Here is a 17,043-nt window from a genome sequence, read left to right as displayed (position 1 = left end):
ATATACGTAAGCTTACTTTTTTATGTATAAGAATCCTTCAATAATTTGTAATTCACGTGGAATTATGGAAATATACAGGGTGCTTTCTCGACCATTTATAATTAAATAATAGAACAAGAAGTTTTTGGAACAAATGCAACTATCACTGCGCTTAACAAGTTTTTAATGTACAGACAGCTGAGATGTTTTGTCAATTGTATCATAAAACAGCTGTGAACTTTCGAAACAAGTATGTAGTGTACTTATAATTTTCATTTTTTAGTATATCAAACAAAAAACGAACCGTTTAAGGTGTCTGTAACGAAGAGAGAATTAGTGGAAAAAGAACAAGTGGAATACATTTCGCAAGTCAATATTACGCGCGTCGAGTATAATTTTTAAGCGAACCAATTAACATAAAAAGATCGAAACTAATTATGCTGTACTTTTATATGTTCTGCTCAAAACAATTAAGGGATCACGATTGTAGATCGTATATATGTTATATACTATCAGAGTAGCAACATGTTGCGAGCAGTGTAATTGCTTGCAAAAAGTGTATACTTAGAAATCAAAATAAGATGCGATAATAAATAAGAGGAAATGCGATGTATTATTTGCTTTTCCATGAAGCAAACAATTATGCAACAACAAATGTACGTACACGCTAAGAAGTATCTATAGATGAAAAATGTACTTTCAGTATAGATAAGAGTATTAATATTGTATAAGGAAAGACGAGGAAATTAGTTCGATCGATAGTTTACCGTATTGTAATCATTAATTGTTGACACAAAGCTGCCTTTGATGCCACTAATCTTGTAAAACATTATTTTAAACAGGAAATACAAGATACTTACGAAAAGACCAGCTATACTTTACAGTTAGTATAATCGTTTTTGAAGAAAGAAAGGATATGAATTTTGAAAAAAAATAAGCTTGTCTCGATAGATCGTTTCGAAAAGAGAAAGAAGAAAAGAGAAAGGTTGAAAGGTTTACCTTGTTCGAAACGTGAACTCTTCCGGTGGGTAAATCCCAACCTCACCCGAGGGCCGAGAGTACCCCTGGCGCGCGCTCCGAGCCAGTACCGGACCGAAAAGTTCTCGAGGCGGGACTTTGCGCAAATGATTCCGGCAAAACTGCATGCAGAGGAAACGTAACCAGTAGCCGTGGTGGTGGTGGCGAGGATGGCGATGATGGCGGTGGTAGAGGGACACGGCTGCCCGATCGTGACCGTGGTAGCAGCCAGCATGGGGTTAAGGAGCGAGCGAGCGAGAAACGCGATGGAAGGGAATAAACGAGGGAGATAAATCGGCGAGTGGGAGCGACCAGGGAATATAAACAGCGCGACGAAGAAGAGTTTATCGCGGGTACTGTTGCGGGAGAGGAGGATGGATAATGCTCGAGGTGGATGGAAAGGGAGCCAAAGGTGGGTTAGCGATGGTGGTGGCGGCGCAGGAGAAAAAGGGGGGTCGCGGAGGTGAGAAGGTAGGAGAACCAGCCTCCGCCAGTATCCACGTGTTCAGTGTAGTAGCGCGTTATGACCCGGATGTTAGATCGTAGCTGTAGTTTTGCGAGAACCTGCCGACCCGGATGTCTCGTTCGTCGTCTACAAGTGATCCGCTACTAATGTCCCCCTGGTCACCGAAATATGTTCAATCGGTAAGTAATGCTCGGTCACGTGATCGACATGTCGCGAACGACACGTTTAAACGCGTCCCGCACACACCACTTATCTATCGAGCATTGACCGTCGATCGTCATTTCTACCCCTTTCGTAAGCGCCGACGATGGTGGCGTTCGCCGCGTCGCATCGCTCCAAAATTCAACGCGATCGTAAATCTGAGTAATTTCCGTTTTGACGTTCGATCCTTTACCGACCGCAGCGACGGATCGTTCTCTCTATCATCCATTCAATTTGAATGTCGCAATAAGGGAATGTAATTTTAGTTAACAAACTATTTTAGAGTCGTTGATTAAACGATTGTTTGTGGTTTCTCGTGGAGGTAAGAGGGTGAGCTTTCATTTTCACGAGATTCGAGCGGTTTTCACGTGTATGCGCTATCTTATCGTTGAACGATTGGAAGAATAGGTGCACGACGCGCGACAATTTCGCAAGTAGACCCAACCGTCCCCGGAAAGTATAACGTATCGGTAACATCCGTGTGTGCTTGAAGGATAGATGCGAGCAAATCAACGAAAGGTGCCAGCAAACTTCGAAGGGACCTGATAAATGCCGAAATCGCCAACTTACGTGATTTACTGCCATTACCGCCCTCAACCCGCCAGAGACTTTCCCAACTACAGCTTATGGCCTTGGTCTGCGTATTTCTTCGAAAAGCCAATTACTTTCAACAAGGTAAGCGCTAACAGATAGATCTAATTAAAAAGTCCGGAAGATTTGCTACGAATTTGGCTATCAAACTTCTTATTTATGCGAATTCAATCGATCTTTGTATCGTACAAACTTTTCTTACGCGTTACGTTTATTTCCATCGATGTTTCAGTAATTGTCTCTTGATGTAATTTTATTTTGATGGTATTAAAGTAGTAGATATTTTAAGGAGTGCTTGGTAACCGCCATTTCTGAATCAGGAGAGCTTCGTACCATAGCGAATAGCAAACACAGCTAATTTATTTTTATGCATAATCAGTGTGATTACGTTCCTTTAAAAGTACTGTACATTTTTACGAGAAGGCTTGCCTATTTTATGTGATGTACGTTAGAGCAACGACACATGGCTCCGTTTCCGGTTACCGCATAAATTGTTTCACGTGTCCAATAATTCTATTCCTTTCCCTCGTAGGAAACTCTACAATCGAATATTTATTGTAACATAGTAGTATTTAAACTTGGTCGAACGTACAGTTACTATTCCGGTATACATGTTTTCTGTTTAAGTTAGTTACTATTTTACATTGTCCGTCTTACTCGGCAACGTCGGTAACACAATGCTCCAATCGAACTTTAACGCTTATCTCTCATTGGAAATCTATAACTGTTGTGTAATTGCAACAAAACACTACGTTGCATGTAGAATAAGTCAAGTTACATCATGTATCGAAAAGAGTTCAAGGCAAATATAACAAATAATGGACGCTTTTCGTATACTTGCTGCACAACGAACGACTATGCCTTTGTTTCGTAGCGAGACGCTCATGGTTTCAATTTTTATAATTCCCCGTCTTCCAGTAAATCTAAAATCTAGCTAAAGATATCAAACATTTCAAAATAATTAGTTTAATATCGTGTCATAGACATCATTGATTTGGTCATTGTCTAGAACAAACGGGAATTAAAAATAGTGATTATTATTGACTTAAGATATTAAATTACACCTAAGCCGCTTATAATTTTTATACCAGTCAATGTCGTACACGAATGGTATTACAAATTCAACAATCTAACCGCGGTACAACAATTGCCAATCTAGTATAACATTATAACACATAAGAACTGTCTTCTGCTTAAATTACTCGTTCTAACCAGCATTTCGAACGTCCAAGAAAAACGATACTAATTCGTAGGATAGTGCAGAATAGTAAATTAGATAACTTCCAGAGCCCTGTAAATTGGTTCATGCAAAGCTCTAAACTTTGCGAAATATTCCGCGAAAAGGCAAATTAGTGGATAGGACATTTCAGGTAACCGAGGACGGAAGAGCAGTACAGTTCAGTCCCATTGAATTAACGCGATATAATAGATGGTTGATAATTGATATCGGTACGCAAACAAGCGTAAGACTCGTCTGCGTTTTGACAAGAATATTAAATGGTCGTTCGAGGATCAAAAACATGGGGCATCTCCGTTGTGCAAGCGTAGAGAGTAATATATAGGAAAAAGGTAGGGAGGTAGGTAAGGCAAGAAGGTAAGATCGGCGTACATTCAAACTCAGCGGAGTCTAAGCGCGAGTTCCGGGTGATCCGCTGACCTGTCGGCCTTTGCAACAACACTCTCACGCTCCTGTAACCCATACTCCCTCTGTATCGTCTCTCCGCTCTCCGCTCGTTCTTTCTTTCTCTCCTACATACTCATTGTTTCACAGTATTCGATACTATAGTCCCGTGTAGCGCCGTTTGTAAACGTAGCCATGCTGCATTAGCATACGCTTCTCTCCTCCTTCTCTTTCTCGATCCTTTTTTCTCTTCTCGTTGTCCCCTTCCATCCGGGGGACAACGCTGGAAAATGCGCGCCCCCGACGAATTTTCCGTCCCGTTGCGACGCACGGAATTCCGAAAACTATTCGATACTTGGAACGTTTACGTTAAATTATATCTAGCAGACTTTTAGAACTTTACAAGCTTCGAATAGCTTATAGAATTTCTATTAATTATTAGCTTAGAGGTGTACGATTACCTTGATAAAACACCGGTACATATTACAGGTATATATATAGATGTTAGTTATAAAACTGTTTTATCATTGTTGAGATAAAAAGGATCTTATCTAGAGAAGTTCTAGGTTGAAATATTTATGACTAATAAAAGCAGCAATAACGGATAAGCACGAATGTCGCATCGATATTAGTTTCGTAAATTATTATGAAATATCGTATTACTTTTATGTCATCGTACGAAAAATTGAAACTTTATCGCGTATCGTTCGTAATTAACAAACGTTTCTAATCACCTGGTCGCCTGTTCTCACCAACGACGAGATCGATCGGTTGATTTTGCACAATTCTACGCTCTAACACGCTTGTTGTATTCTTTGTTTCAGCCTTGAAAAACTGTCCGTCCGACTCTTCGAATATCCCGACCCCTAACATAGGATTTTCAAAAGTAATATTGTTTATCATGATATCGCATTGTATTTCTGACCGTTAGTTGTTACGGTACAAATGTTGGCCATACAATGCATGCAATTTTTCAGGCCATGTCCGGATTTATAATGATGATGACTCAGCAAGGAAAACTGTTGTATATATCGGAAAATGCGGCAGAGTATCTCGGACACTCTATGGTAAAGTAATTGTAAAGATAGAACAATTACGGTAATAAACCATATTAGAAGCTCACTAGAACGTTCGCAATGAAAGCTGTACACCAATTGTAGCTTGTAGCCAATGATCCGAAATCGAGTCAACATTTTACATTGTGCAATATGAATTTTAGGAGGATTTACTTATACACGGCGATAGCGTCTACGATGTAATTGATAAGCAAGATCATATGGTTGTACAAAATCAATTATCTAGAAATAGTCCAATTCCAAGTGACAGAAGACTGTTCCTTTGCCGGATCAACGTGTCCAGGAATTCTCGGAGGCAACTACGTTTCGGTGATCAAAAGGTAGATTCCACGTTCAGTTGAAGCGATCCAAGTCCTACTTGTTTATCGCACAGTCAACATTTTTATGTGCCTCCTCGCTTACAAGTACAAAATTTGTCTCTATTTTTATTTTATGTTCTTCCAATTCTAGCATTATATATTTTTTGGACTTTACTCTTTTCCTTTTTAAATTGTCTTTTTCGTAGCGCTTATTTTTTGTACATTCAGTTTTATTATTATTTTTTTTTTATAGGTGGTTCTAGTTGAAGGTCATTTTTTACCTTTCGTTCCCGTTTGTAATCGAAACGAGTTTGTTTTTCTTGCCTCGTGCACACCCGTCGTTCTGCCAGAAACTAGAGAAAGTATCGTGCAGGGTGCGACTAATATTTTTACCACCATTCATTCTATGGATATGAAATACCTTCATATCGATAAAACGTAATTGTTCTCTTCTGTTCGTAGAAATAAAAAAAACGTTGCCCAAGGTATTTCGCATCGCAAAATTAAAAAATTGTTCTCCTCTTATTCGCAGGGCTGAAAGCCATTTGGAGTATACCCGTAATGAATTAGTAAACGTGTCGTGGTATAATTTGTTGCATTGGGACTCAATCCGAACAGCGTACTGCAAACATCAAACTGGTAACATTTACAGAAATTAAAAGTTACTAAATTACTATATATACGATTTCAACGATAAATCCAAGATTAAGAGATTAATATAATTTTAATATTTAAGAACTTTGAGAGCTTTGATATTAACCACGGTTGTTTTAGTTATCCAATCTGACCAAGAACGATCTGCAACTGCATTGTTAAGACTGCAAAGTCGTTCTGGACGGTGGTTTTGGGTACACTGTGTTTTACAAGTAAAAGACACTTCCGAAGAATGTCAGCATCCTATCATTGTGTGCACAAATCAAGTTTTGAGGTGTGTCCCCATATTTATATCTGTCATTTTGAATACTTCTCCTTATCAAGTGTTGCAGAACTTCATAGACTAGCTGAAGAAGTATCTACACGTTAAATATCACTTATAACACGTGCTCGATGTAATACGTAATTACAGTGACAGAGAAGCCGAAGTGATGCGGTCTAGTTCCTGGTTATATCAGTACTCGTCCCAAACTAAATTCACCTACACCATCTGCGCCGGCAGTCAAAACCGCGGTGTGCCATATGCTACTGGAAGCCAGAGTAATCAGCAACAAGATTACGCTCGTTCGTTATCGCATTCTCATAGCAACGATCCGCAGCATTCTCCTAGTATACGAAACTCCGAGCAAGACCTGCACAATTCATCGAAAGCACAATTAAAGGATTACGCGGTGAGGAACCCACGCGAGGACGCGGAACCGGTGGACATGTCGATTAGCAGTAACGAGCACGAGACGAGGAACGTGCACGTGAATGTGCAACACAGCCATTACGCGCTTGGACAATTCACCGATAGGTACAAAGCCCACCACAAGAATTCATTAAATCTAAGCGGTTATCGCGCAAAATTCATCCAATGCCACGGCCAATACAACGTGGACGCGTTATCGTCTAAGTACTACATCACAGACTTGGACAAGGAGTATTGTTGCAACGAGAGGAACAGCAATCACAAACGGCTCCCGGCTAAAACGTTGTCCGCGTCCACGGCGACGGGGTCGACGGTCGATTCTTCCGATTTGCCCATGGAACATTGGAACTCGAGTCCAGTCTGGTCGGATACTCTGCAGAGGGTACCAGATGTCGTTCATCAAGAGCTTAGCCCGTACGTCGCGACACCGACCACACCGGTCGACACACCGGACTCTGAGCTACACCCGGAAACGCCGATCTTCAACTTCGATTGGGCAGGCGAGCAACATGTGCCCCACTTGAAGATCACGTTTCGTAGCTCGAATCAGGGACCCAGGAAAGTGCAGGACGTTCAACCGATCACGTTGCAGTTACCACGGAAAAAGGGCCAGTCGATGAACGACTCTAAAGACTTTCCTAAATGAGACTGTGCACTTGTTCAATCGGTGCTTTACAGTTGGGTAATTCCACGTCAGGTCTGATTACTTTCGTGCTCCGTGTCTAGAATTTTATCCAGATTTATGTGCGTCGTAAACGATAAAATTGAGAATACGAAGAGTCCCATTTTTGGGAGGCAGATGGTTTATGAATCGTCTCACCTGGCGTAGAATGACCCAGTTAGATAGGCAAATATCTTCGTTTCTTATAAGTAGGCGTAACTTTGTAAGTTTTAAGATTCATGTCTGTGAGTAGAATGAAAGACGGTATGGATCAGTTGAAGATTTCGGCTAAAATTAAGGTATTGAATTTTCTTCATTCAGTTATAGTCTATCCATGAAATTAGTTCCTAGTGTGATACTATTGAAGGATTTAAAAATTGACTGATATCATACAAGATTGGGGTTGATTTTTTGTTAGGCTATATTTTTTAATTATTATAACAATTGAAAGTTGGTGCAATATATATATATTATATGAGACTACCCTTTTTAGCTTAATTGTTCTAATTAACATTTCAAAATGCTTTCTAGATAGAACATTTCAGCTGAGAAGGGCAGAGTAGTATGCTAATTTTTATTGAAAAGTGTTGTTTTCGTTGAATCGAAAAGCTCATCAGTATTAAATGAAATCCGCTTGTTGGTAACAGAGATTTTATGGGTAAGATGCCATAAAGTATTAGAATAATAAACGGTAGATACGTATGCGTGGAAGTTTCGCAATAATACATAGGGTATATCAATCGCAACAAAACAAGAGTACCTAACTTTTTTAGCGATAAAAGAAGTGAGTGCTTTAATCTGTGTCGAAAAATTTTATAAACGAAATGATAAGAGAAAATGTTGAAATACAGCTTTTTAGAAATTACTTCCGTGTAAAATTAATATCCAAAGAAGTGAAAACTTCTATGTACTAGCATTACGTTAGTATTTCGGCGTAAGGCGTTTAATAATAAACAGTTATTTGCCCAGACAACACAGTAAATCTATAACGCCACAGGAGTATCACCAGGATTACACGTATTGAAATGCACCAGAACAGCAAATTGTAATTTCTTGAAATTTCCCGCTTCAGAGGTAAGAGAGAGAAAGATATATAAGAAAGCTATAGGAAAGAGTGAGACAGATGTTACCTGCTCTACTCGAGAACTCCTGGCGCCATCTCTGTGAAAAGTGCTCAAACTGGTCGCACAGCATTATCGACAGCGAAGTGAACCCCTCAAGAACTACTAGCGCCATCTCTGCAGAAAATACTGAAACTAATTACCGACCTAGTTTCAGCATCCTACGAAGAGATGGCGCTAGTAGTTCTCACTAGTTTACTTCGCTGTCGGTACCGCTGAGCGACCAGTTTGAGCACTTTTCACAGAGATGGCGCCACGGGTTCTCGAGTGGGTAGGTAACATCTGTCTCACTCTTTCTTATTGCTTTATTATATATCTTTCTCTCTCTTACCTCTAAGGTAGCCCCTGATCGTGGTGTTACCGCGTGGCATCGACGAGTGTGGACGCAGATGGCTATGAAAGTGATGTCACGCGGCGCAAGTAACATCACAGCGCTCTTACTGTGACAAAGTTGTGTTGTCGGGGTGTGTTTACATTTTGGGCCATCGAATTTGCGTAGATAAATTTATCCAGATGTATTTAAAATACATACAATGAATCATTAATCATGGTTTTATCTAAAATACAGCACGAGTGTTCAAATAGATTCTGGTGCTCGATTTCTGCCTGTAGAGGGTGTAGAAGAGCGTACCTTGGTAAAGTATCGCAGTATTTCCGTTCTTAAGTCACGCTGTGGACGAAAACGCCTATACGTAGAAACGTATAGCTCGCAAGTATAGTCAGTATGTATATTGTGCGCGAAGGTTAGGAGCAGTTGAACGATCGAACGTGGGTTAGGTGAAAATAACACCTCCTGTCACAATGTAGTGTATAATAATGTTGTTGTGATATTATAATAGTAAACGTATATCGATATACGCGTGGATTTCAACATCCGTGTAATCCATTACGGGATACATGGATGTTGCGAACGGACAAAAGCCCCTCGGTGAGTGTACTTTCATTTATTTCAAGCGATTCCACGAAATTTCATTTTATTCCAAATGGGATTAAACATTTTATATCGCTCGTACGAACCATAATCTTATCCTCGTGATTCTTAACGATCATCGAGCGAAACATCAACGCGTAATCCATTCATGTGTGCATAAAAAATTAATTGCATCTGTAATAGCATAATTATTCGTTATTATGGAAATTTGCCTGGCTCACATGTTTGCCCAGTGTTTTTCTTCGATTAGTCACTAACGGCTGCCAATAGATGATATTTCACGTGAATTTTCTAATGCAGGTGGGCAGCCTTCTGCCACTGGTGGTTCAGGGATGGATAAAGGAAAAGAGTGGCAGATGGAATTGCTCATGGAAAAATTACGATCCAAGGCTTCGACGTTCAAGTCCTTGGTGGAAACTGCCAAAAGTTTGCGAATGGCTATGCTGGTAATTGTTTTGGGATATATTGGCGGAATGTTGTTTGGCAAATATTGACGTTCTCTGTGTTCTAACGTTTCTCAATTTATTTTAATAACAGGATAAAAGGTTCGCAATTGATAGCAGCGAGAAAGGTCAGCTACAAAAATGTTTGGATACCCTGCAACATTCCATAAAAGTGACTTCTTTGCAATCTATGGTGGAGCGTTTGGAGAGTTTAACCAGACAATTGGGGTGAGTAGTTGAAAAACGATACGACTTGTTTTGCTTCTGGAAAATAGAATGAGACAACTTAGCTAATATTAATGTTGCAATTTGGTTACAGCTTAAAGTTTATGATGTCTGGTCCACCAGGTACAGAGTTGTTTATCTCTTCAGATATGTTCTTTTTGGAGGTTCTCTTGGAACCAACAGGTGTAGTTAAAGATGTTAAAATTCATCATGAAGGAAAAAATGAACAGCAGGTACAGATATCTGATAAAAAAAAGAAGTAATTCTTCAAATATGTTTGATGGTAATATAATGTTTAATGGAATGTTCACAGAGCTGTGATGTATTGGTGTCTTGTTTGTCACGGGGAGACTTCCTTGATTTCACAGTACAATTAGAAGGTTTAGCTTCCATATATCAATTAAACGCCGATAAGAAGGTAAAGTGTAAAGCATTTAGTGCTTTGCAATCGCTGGAGGCAGATCTGGGTGTTTTAGCTCAGTTGCAGACCTTTATGAAAGAACCTTTCAATCTTGTTCATAAAAGTCCAGTTGGTTAGTACCAAAGTTTAGTAATATACAGTTTATCAGAAATCTGAAGAAGTAAGATTTTTCGTATTAAGTGTAAAAATTTGTAGGCATCCTCGAGCGAAGAAGAGGAGGTCACGCGATGAAGTTGACATACTTTGTTTCTCCTTACGACTTGATAGATCAGGAGAATCGTACCTGTGATGCATTGAATTCAGAAGTAGTTATCAAACGGAAAATTGGTCATTCCGTTACAGTTTGTATGGAAGGTTCGACTGCTCACAAGTTGCCTACATCTAGTATCATAGCTGTAAATAGAAGTCCTACAGGAAAGAGGTTTGTAATATGTTTACGAAATGTTATAGAATTGAGTAATTCAGTTTCTAACTGATAGTTAATATTTTCCAGTACCCCATCCTACGCTCCGTTAACTGGTACAAATTCGTCGGTGTTACCCGCTTGTTTCGTATTGAAGCTTGCAAAAAAGATGCCGATGTGCATGGAACTGGTGCGCAGGATACAGAAAGTAACGGAACTGGAATGCGGAGATATCTCTGCTCCTCATCCGCTGCTTAGTTTGATTGTTCAGCACGCCAGCGAAGGGCAACTGGATTGTCGGAACAACAGAGGACTTTACGTTGTATGTAAAACGCTTCATCGTACGATAATTAGACGTTAAAGACGTTCTCCGTATTGAACGCCCCTCTCTATTACAGACTCTACCGGATCAGCAGCATTGTTACTTCATGACGGAGAACAAAAACATGGAGGGCGTGTTAGTATGTAGCATCCCTTTCACTCATCCGGCGCACGTTCCACAAATCTTGGTGTACTTGCGTCAGCAAGCGCTGTTCAATACTTTGATCGCTAGTTGCGTTAGACCTATGGCACGGCAAGATCCGGAACACGCGACCATATTCGAAGTGAGCGCTTTATCATGGCAACACATATCGGTAAGTTTGGAGCATCCGTTCGAGGAGACAATGGCTACTGCGGAGCTGGATCTGACGGATATCTCTGCACTCAAATGTAAATTGTACGGAATAAGTATAACGAACACGGAACAGACATCAGACCTGACCGGGAAAGTCCTGCAGAAATGCTTAAGTATCCCTCTGACGATGAGAATTCTCATGAAATCGTGGGAGAGCCGCGACTCTTTGAGTAGTACGATGAACAATCTGAACAGTGGTAACGGAAGTTACAATATGAATCTTGGCTCTGGCAAAGATCAAAACAACCAGAATGGTTCTGGCATGCCTGACTTCACCAATGGAGAAACGAAAATCAAGGAATCAGGCTTGAACAATGGTAACGGTACTATGGGGAGGCAGCAGTCGTCGCAACAACAGCAACAGCAGCAGCAACAACAGCAGCAGCAGCAGCAGCAGCAACAACAACAACAACAACAACAACAGCAGCAGCAGTCTTTTTTAGATGCCGGAACGGAGAATAGTATCGGTTTTCCGTCTTATTCCGGCCAATCCGATACCACGACTACTGCGATGTTAAACCCCATACAATTGGGAGCGTTACTTGGACAGGCAAAAAACTCCATGGCCAATCCGATGAACGAGCGCACGAAAAAAACGCGTAAGAGAAAAACTGCGGACGGTATTTGGCGAAGTCCCAAAAGGAAAGGGGACGAGAGCGCTGAAATATTGCTGGAAAGCTCTAGCTCGGATTCGACGCCTCTTGGGACGCCGACCGGTGGTAGAGAAAATCTAAACGAGACCAGGACATCCACGCCTACGTCTGCCACGAGTTTGACGAGCGGTCTGGATTTTTCGAATCTGGATCCAACGGATATATTGGGAACAGATAAAAGTTCTGATTACGATATCGACAACGAGAGCGAGATAACGGAAGTTCATGATTTGCAAGACGTCGAAGAATTGATCAAGCGCGATCGCAAGTCGAGGAAGAGGGAAGAGAAAAAGAGTCCGATAATATTCGAAGAAAACAAAAGTCTGGTGCCGCCATCAGTAAGTATAACGCCAATTTCAAGCAGTAGTTTGGGTCAGGCTACAAACTATAACTCTGTACTTACTGGGATGGGTTTGGAAAGGAGGCCAGGTATTGAGATAATACCGATAGTGTCGTCGCCGCAAACCACTTTGCCGAGCTCCATCACTATAACCCCGATAGCCGGCCCGACACAGTCGAAAAGTCTAACGGACGAGCGTAGAGAGCGTAAAAGTTCGAAGGGAAAGTCAACGGAGGATAAGGGAAAGCTGGAGAAGAGACGCAAGCGTAAGAGAGAAGACAGTCCTATGGGACCGCCGCCGGATAAGATACCGACTAAACAAGACCCTTTGTCGAAACCGGTTTCCGTCAGCATCAAACCGACAGAATCGCCTCCGAATTTAAGCTCGCGTCCTTCGTCACCCGCTACAACCTTACGAAAATTTAGTCCCTCCCCGACGCATACCAGCCCACTCGCGCTCGTAGGTAAGTCCAGTCCTACATTGAAACAATCGACGAACAAGCCGGTGCAAAGTCCCAAACATTCTCCGGTCTATAGCAGTAGTCCGAAGCACACGCCAGTACCTGCCAGCGTGAGCCCGAAACACGGTACCTCGTCGCCCAAGCACGGCAACTCTGCCAGTACCGGTAAACCGAGTATGTCGGCGCTGAAATCCGCAGCGAATTCACCATCGAGTAAAACCACCGACACCGGACAATCGAAGTTAAAGTCTTCCTCCTCGTCGTCGAGCAAAGACTCGAACCGCGAGAAGGAGAGAAAGACGTCCTCGTTAGCGTTCGGTGGATCGAGCGGCCATCAGAGCCCGAAAACGAAATCGTCCAGCGGTAAGTTGAAACAACTGGAATTAATTCCTAGCGGGGAGACGCAGTCCGCGTTGTCCACCAGCGGCGGTAGCACGCCGCCGTCTGGCAATTCGGAGCTCGGCAAGTCGGCCATCGCGCAACAACAGGCGAGAAACAGGAAAGGCTCGTTGAGCGCGGTTATCGATAAGTTGAAGAACGCTCAGCATTGCACGGATGATGGTGGCAATGGTGGAGCGAAACCAGCGGCTGGCGGAGGTGGTAATACCGGCGGTCAAAAAGAGAGAAGCGTCGGAGGCTCGTCGAACAAGACAGCAGAGGGGAAGTGTATCAACAAAAATTCGTCTATAGATACTAAAAATCCAGCCGAGTATATGGTGAAGCCTAGTTCCGATGGTATGAAGATAACGATCAACAAAACTCGCACGAAAGATTCCAAGTCCGGTACCAATCTCAAATTGTCTTCGTCCTCGGCATCCGTTGCGACTGGAACGTCTTCGAGTTCGTCCGTGTCGTCGGCGACCATGCCTGGAAATGGTTCGCCGAAAACGCACACAGGTTTAAAACCAGGGGTGAGCTCTGGTCCCGCGTCGAAGAAGCCGCCATCTCAGACGTCTCCGAAGTTGTCCGGTTCGTCTTCTTCCGCGTCTGGCGGTGGTGCGGGGAACAAGACGACTTTATTGGGACAGAAAATGCTCTCCACCTTGAAGTCTATGTCGGGGTCGAATACTGGAAGTGGTAACGGTGCCGGAGGGATTAGCGTTGGGAGTAGCGGTAGCGGTGGATTGCTTTCGAAGGGTGTGATGTCCTCCAAGTCGTCGAGTTCCCCGAAGACAACTAGTTCCGGTGTAACGGATCTCAGTCGTAATCGTGATAAATCTCGGTTATCGAAGTCCGATAAGAGTATATTTCCTACGAAGGGGATCGGCGATACTAGGAAGTCGAGTCCGTCGGGTCTACGGGAGGAGAGCGAGAGCGAGAGAGCGTTCAAATTGTTGGCTGCTCACGCTTCCATGTCGAATTTGTCGAATTTACCGAACTTACCGCCGCAATTGGTTGTCGAAGGTCTCAGGAAGCAGTTGGACACTAAGTTTCAAATACCTAAACTGTCCGCTCGAGCTAACGCGGATTCTAGCGATAAGAAGTCGGAGAAGATGTCGATGCTTCCCGACAGCGGAAAGACGTTGGACAATCTGGCGACGAAGCAGACAACGGAGCAGGGGAAACTGCAGACGTTGTCGAGTGCGTCGACCGCCGTTTCGAAGGGGACAACGGACGATCAAACGAATCAGGGTAGACGAGACCACGTACAAACGAAGCCTGACAATCTGTCCATGACAAGCGCAGCCTCGGTAATAAATCTTGGTACGGACAGTACCAGCAGCCTTCTGCTTCCCAGTTTGTCAAGCAGCGGTTCGCACGATCTAGACATCCCTACGAACCTCTCGATGCAATCGACCGAAAACGAGTCCCGCGACAAAGAGTCCTCGATCGGTAGGAGTAACGCGCAATTTCTCGGTAGCAGCTTGAACTCCACTGCCGCTGGCAAGGACGACGCCAGCAGCAGTGGTCCGGTAATGGCCGTTCTAGCAAAAGGATCCGATGTTCAGCCTACCAGTAAACCCGTGTACTCCACGATGATGACAGGTACGATAACCAGCGGGAACGGGATCGCTACCGCGAACTCTGGCAACGGAACCACGGAGAGCTTAAATCTCAGCATCAAACCCGTGGACGCGACAATGACAAAGTACAAATCCGACGAGAAGAAGCAACAACAATCCCAACCGGTCCAGCAACAGCAGCAACAGTCGCAGCAACAAGCGTCACAGTTGCAACAACAATCGCAGCAGCCGTCCCAACAGTCCCCGCAAGTCCCGTCTTCCGGAGGAACCTCCGCTTCATCCTCGATGGGAACGACGGTGTCCACGGAGGGCCCTTCGAGCGCGTTGAAGGGGACCAGCACGGAGGTACCGTCCCAGGAGGCCGCCGAAATACTGCTGGACTTCTCCACGCCGAAAGACGTGGCCAAGAGCTTGAACTTCACCAGCATTCCCGAGCGGGCGATGACCCAGGCGGCCTCGGTCCGTAGAAACACACCGCCTCCGCCACCGCCCGCTTTCCCAGCGAGTCCTTCCGTGAGCGTGCACATCGTCAAGAGTCCTGCGCCCTCGCCGAGGGTCATACCGCCCTCGCCGCACTCTGCCTCGCCGTGCATCACGGACGACGAGCTGATGGACGAGGCGCTGGTGGGAATGGGCAAATGAAGATTGCTGAAACTTTAGGTTTAATTTTAGTCGCGGTCGGTGCAGGGTGTCTTGAACGACTGGCTGCTGTCCGGCTAGCCGGTCCACGCCCCGCTCTCCTCCATCGTTCGACCGCTGTTTCTCGTACTTTTATCGCGTCGCACAGCTTGGGCATAAGCACCGGGAGTTTGTTGCCGGTCCTCGAGTTTCTGCGACGCGTTCGGTGCAGGAATTACTTATTGGCCGATTCTTAGGGAATTCTGTTGGCGGACTTCTTCTTGTCTCTGCGGTGTTGCTTCGTCGGTAACGATTTTCGAGGCGCGACGGAACAATTGAGGGAAACGTGGAAGGGAGTCTTATAGATTTGTATTTAAATATTGTTGCGACCGGGCTTTCCGAGGATTGAATAATGGATGACTTGCGGAGGGACACCCTGTATATTGTTAAGATTTTTCACACCTCCCCAAATGTTCTGCCGAATGTAAATGTGGTTTGCCGCCCTTTATTCGAATTTGCTACAAATCCAGTTTTTCCATGCGTACTCGTAGGACAAAGGCGTGAAAAGAGATAGGAGAGAATAGAAGAAATCGTGGCAAGGAGAGAGTTTAGGAGAGCAGTCCCATCATAGAGACATTTTATAAAGATTTAAACTGCCTGTATTAAATTGTTCTAATTATGATAAGAAGGATTCGTAAGTACGCGTCATAATAAGGGGGACTCGAGGCTAGCAATAAATCGATTGTTTATAGATTTCTAAGGACGAGAGGAAGGAAGAGTGTATAAAAGAAAGGGGGAGAGAAAGACGGGGAGAGAGATAAAATAAATAACCGCAACGTGTGAAGAATAATATAGACAAGTACATAATGACTTATTTTCGATAGAAATCCGTTGGACAATATTTATAAGGACACCGTGGAATGGGTATACAGTATATAATATATGTTGGATATTTCGTAACTGATGTATTTCATATACTTGGGGCAGCTATTGATTAAAAAAGCAAGCGTTTGAGAAGAATATTTTTACATAAAATTGCAAAGGTATCTTAGCGAGTAAAAGTAAACTACAATACATCGAGATCGAATATTCTATTGTTCTTCTAATCAATATTCGTGTTCTTTTAATTAGAATTCTTTTTCAAGTTACGTGAAATATGATGGTTTCGAAATGAGGAAATACGATTAGACGGAGAGTCGTAGGAAAGGGAGACTATATAGCCAATTATCGAGTCCTTTATCCTTACCTTCCTGTTCTCGTACTTGCTCCGGTTGTTCTTCCTCGTAACAGTGTTCTTCGGTCATATACAACGATAAAAATCAGTGCTTCGACATCGGGGATGTATTTATTAAGAGGAACAGAAAAGGAAAGAAATGGGACACTTAGTAATACATCGAGAGTCATTCATTTATTACGTAAAGGAACGATCGCAGAGAGTTTCGTTTAACGCGATGTTTCAGTTTCATGAAATATTTTAGAACGAATGGGTTTCAAAGCGACAGAAAATCATGGAGCGATGGTAGTTTTCGTG

At 43.1% G+C, this 17,043-nt stretch overlaps 2 protein-coding genes across 5 annotated transcripts; both read left to right on the top strand.

The window, feature by feature from the left end:
* Positions 1-1,209: 1,209 nt before the first annotated feature.
* On the top strand, positions 1,210-8,121 carry Dysf (neuronal PAS domain protein dysfusion). Of its 4 annotated transcripts, none has more exons than XM_076906230.1 (9): positions 1,210-1,641; positions 2,157-2,338; positions 4,700-4,761; positions 4,853-4,942; positions 5,095-5,271; positions 5,504-5,688; positions 5,783-5,889; positions 6,025-6,178; positions 6,317-8,121. In XM_076906230.1, exons 1-9 carry the CDS (start codon positions 1,631-1,633, stop codon positions 7,239-7,241), a joined length of 1,893 nt encoding a protein of 630 aa, XP_076762345.1. In that variant the 5' UTR covers positions 1,210-1,630; the 3' UTR covers positions 7,242-8,121. The 4 variants fall into 4 exon arrangements, with proteins under 4 accessions (XP_076762345.1, XP_076762347.1, XP_076762348.1 ...); XM_076906232.1 differs by having other exon boundaries at positions 1,212-1,641; positions 2,162-2,338; XM_076906233.1 differs by lacking the exon at positions 1,210-1,641 and adding an exon at positions 1,720-1,815.
* Positions 8,122-9,044: 923 nt separating this feature from the next.
* Positions 9,045-15,761, top strand: Med1 (Mediator complex subunit 1). The gene is made up of 8 exons (XM_076906693.1): positions 9,045-9,305; positions 9,609-9,754; positions 9,846-9,979; positions 10,071-10,209; positions 10,290-10,509; positions 10,593-10,818; positions 10,891-11,122; positions 11,199-15,761. Exons 1-8 carry the CDS (start codon positions 9,275-9,277, stop codon positions 15,534-15,536), a joined length of 5,466 nt encoding a protein of 1,821 aa, XP_076762808.1. The 5' UTR covers positions 9,045-9,274; the 3' UTR covers positions 15,537-15,761.
* The last annotated feature ends 1,282 nt before the right edge of the window (positions 15,762-17,043 follow it).

This window comes from Xylocopa sonorina, chromosome 13 (assembly GCF_050948175.1).
Source record: "Xylocopa sonorina isolate GNS202 chromosome 13, iyXylSono1_principal, whole genome shotgun sequence".
NCBI lineage: Eukaryota > Metazoa > Arthropoda > Insecta > Hymenoptera > Apidae > Xylocopa > Xylocopa sonorina.
This window is presented reverse-complemented; position numbering and strand designations above follow the sequence as displayed.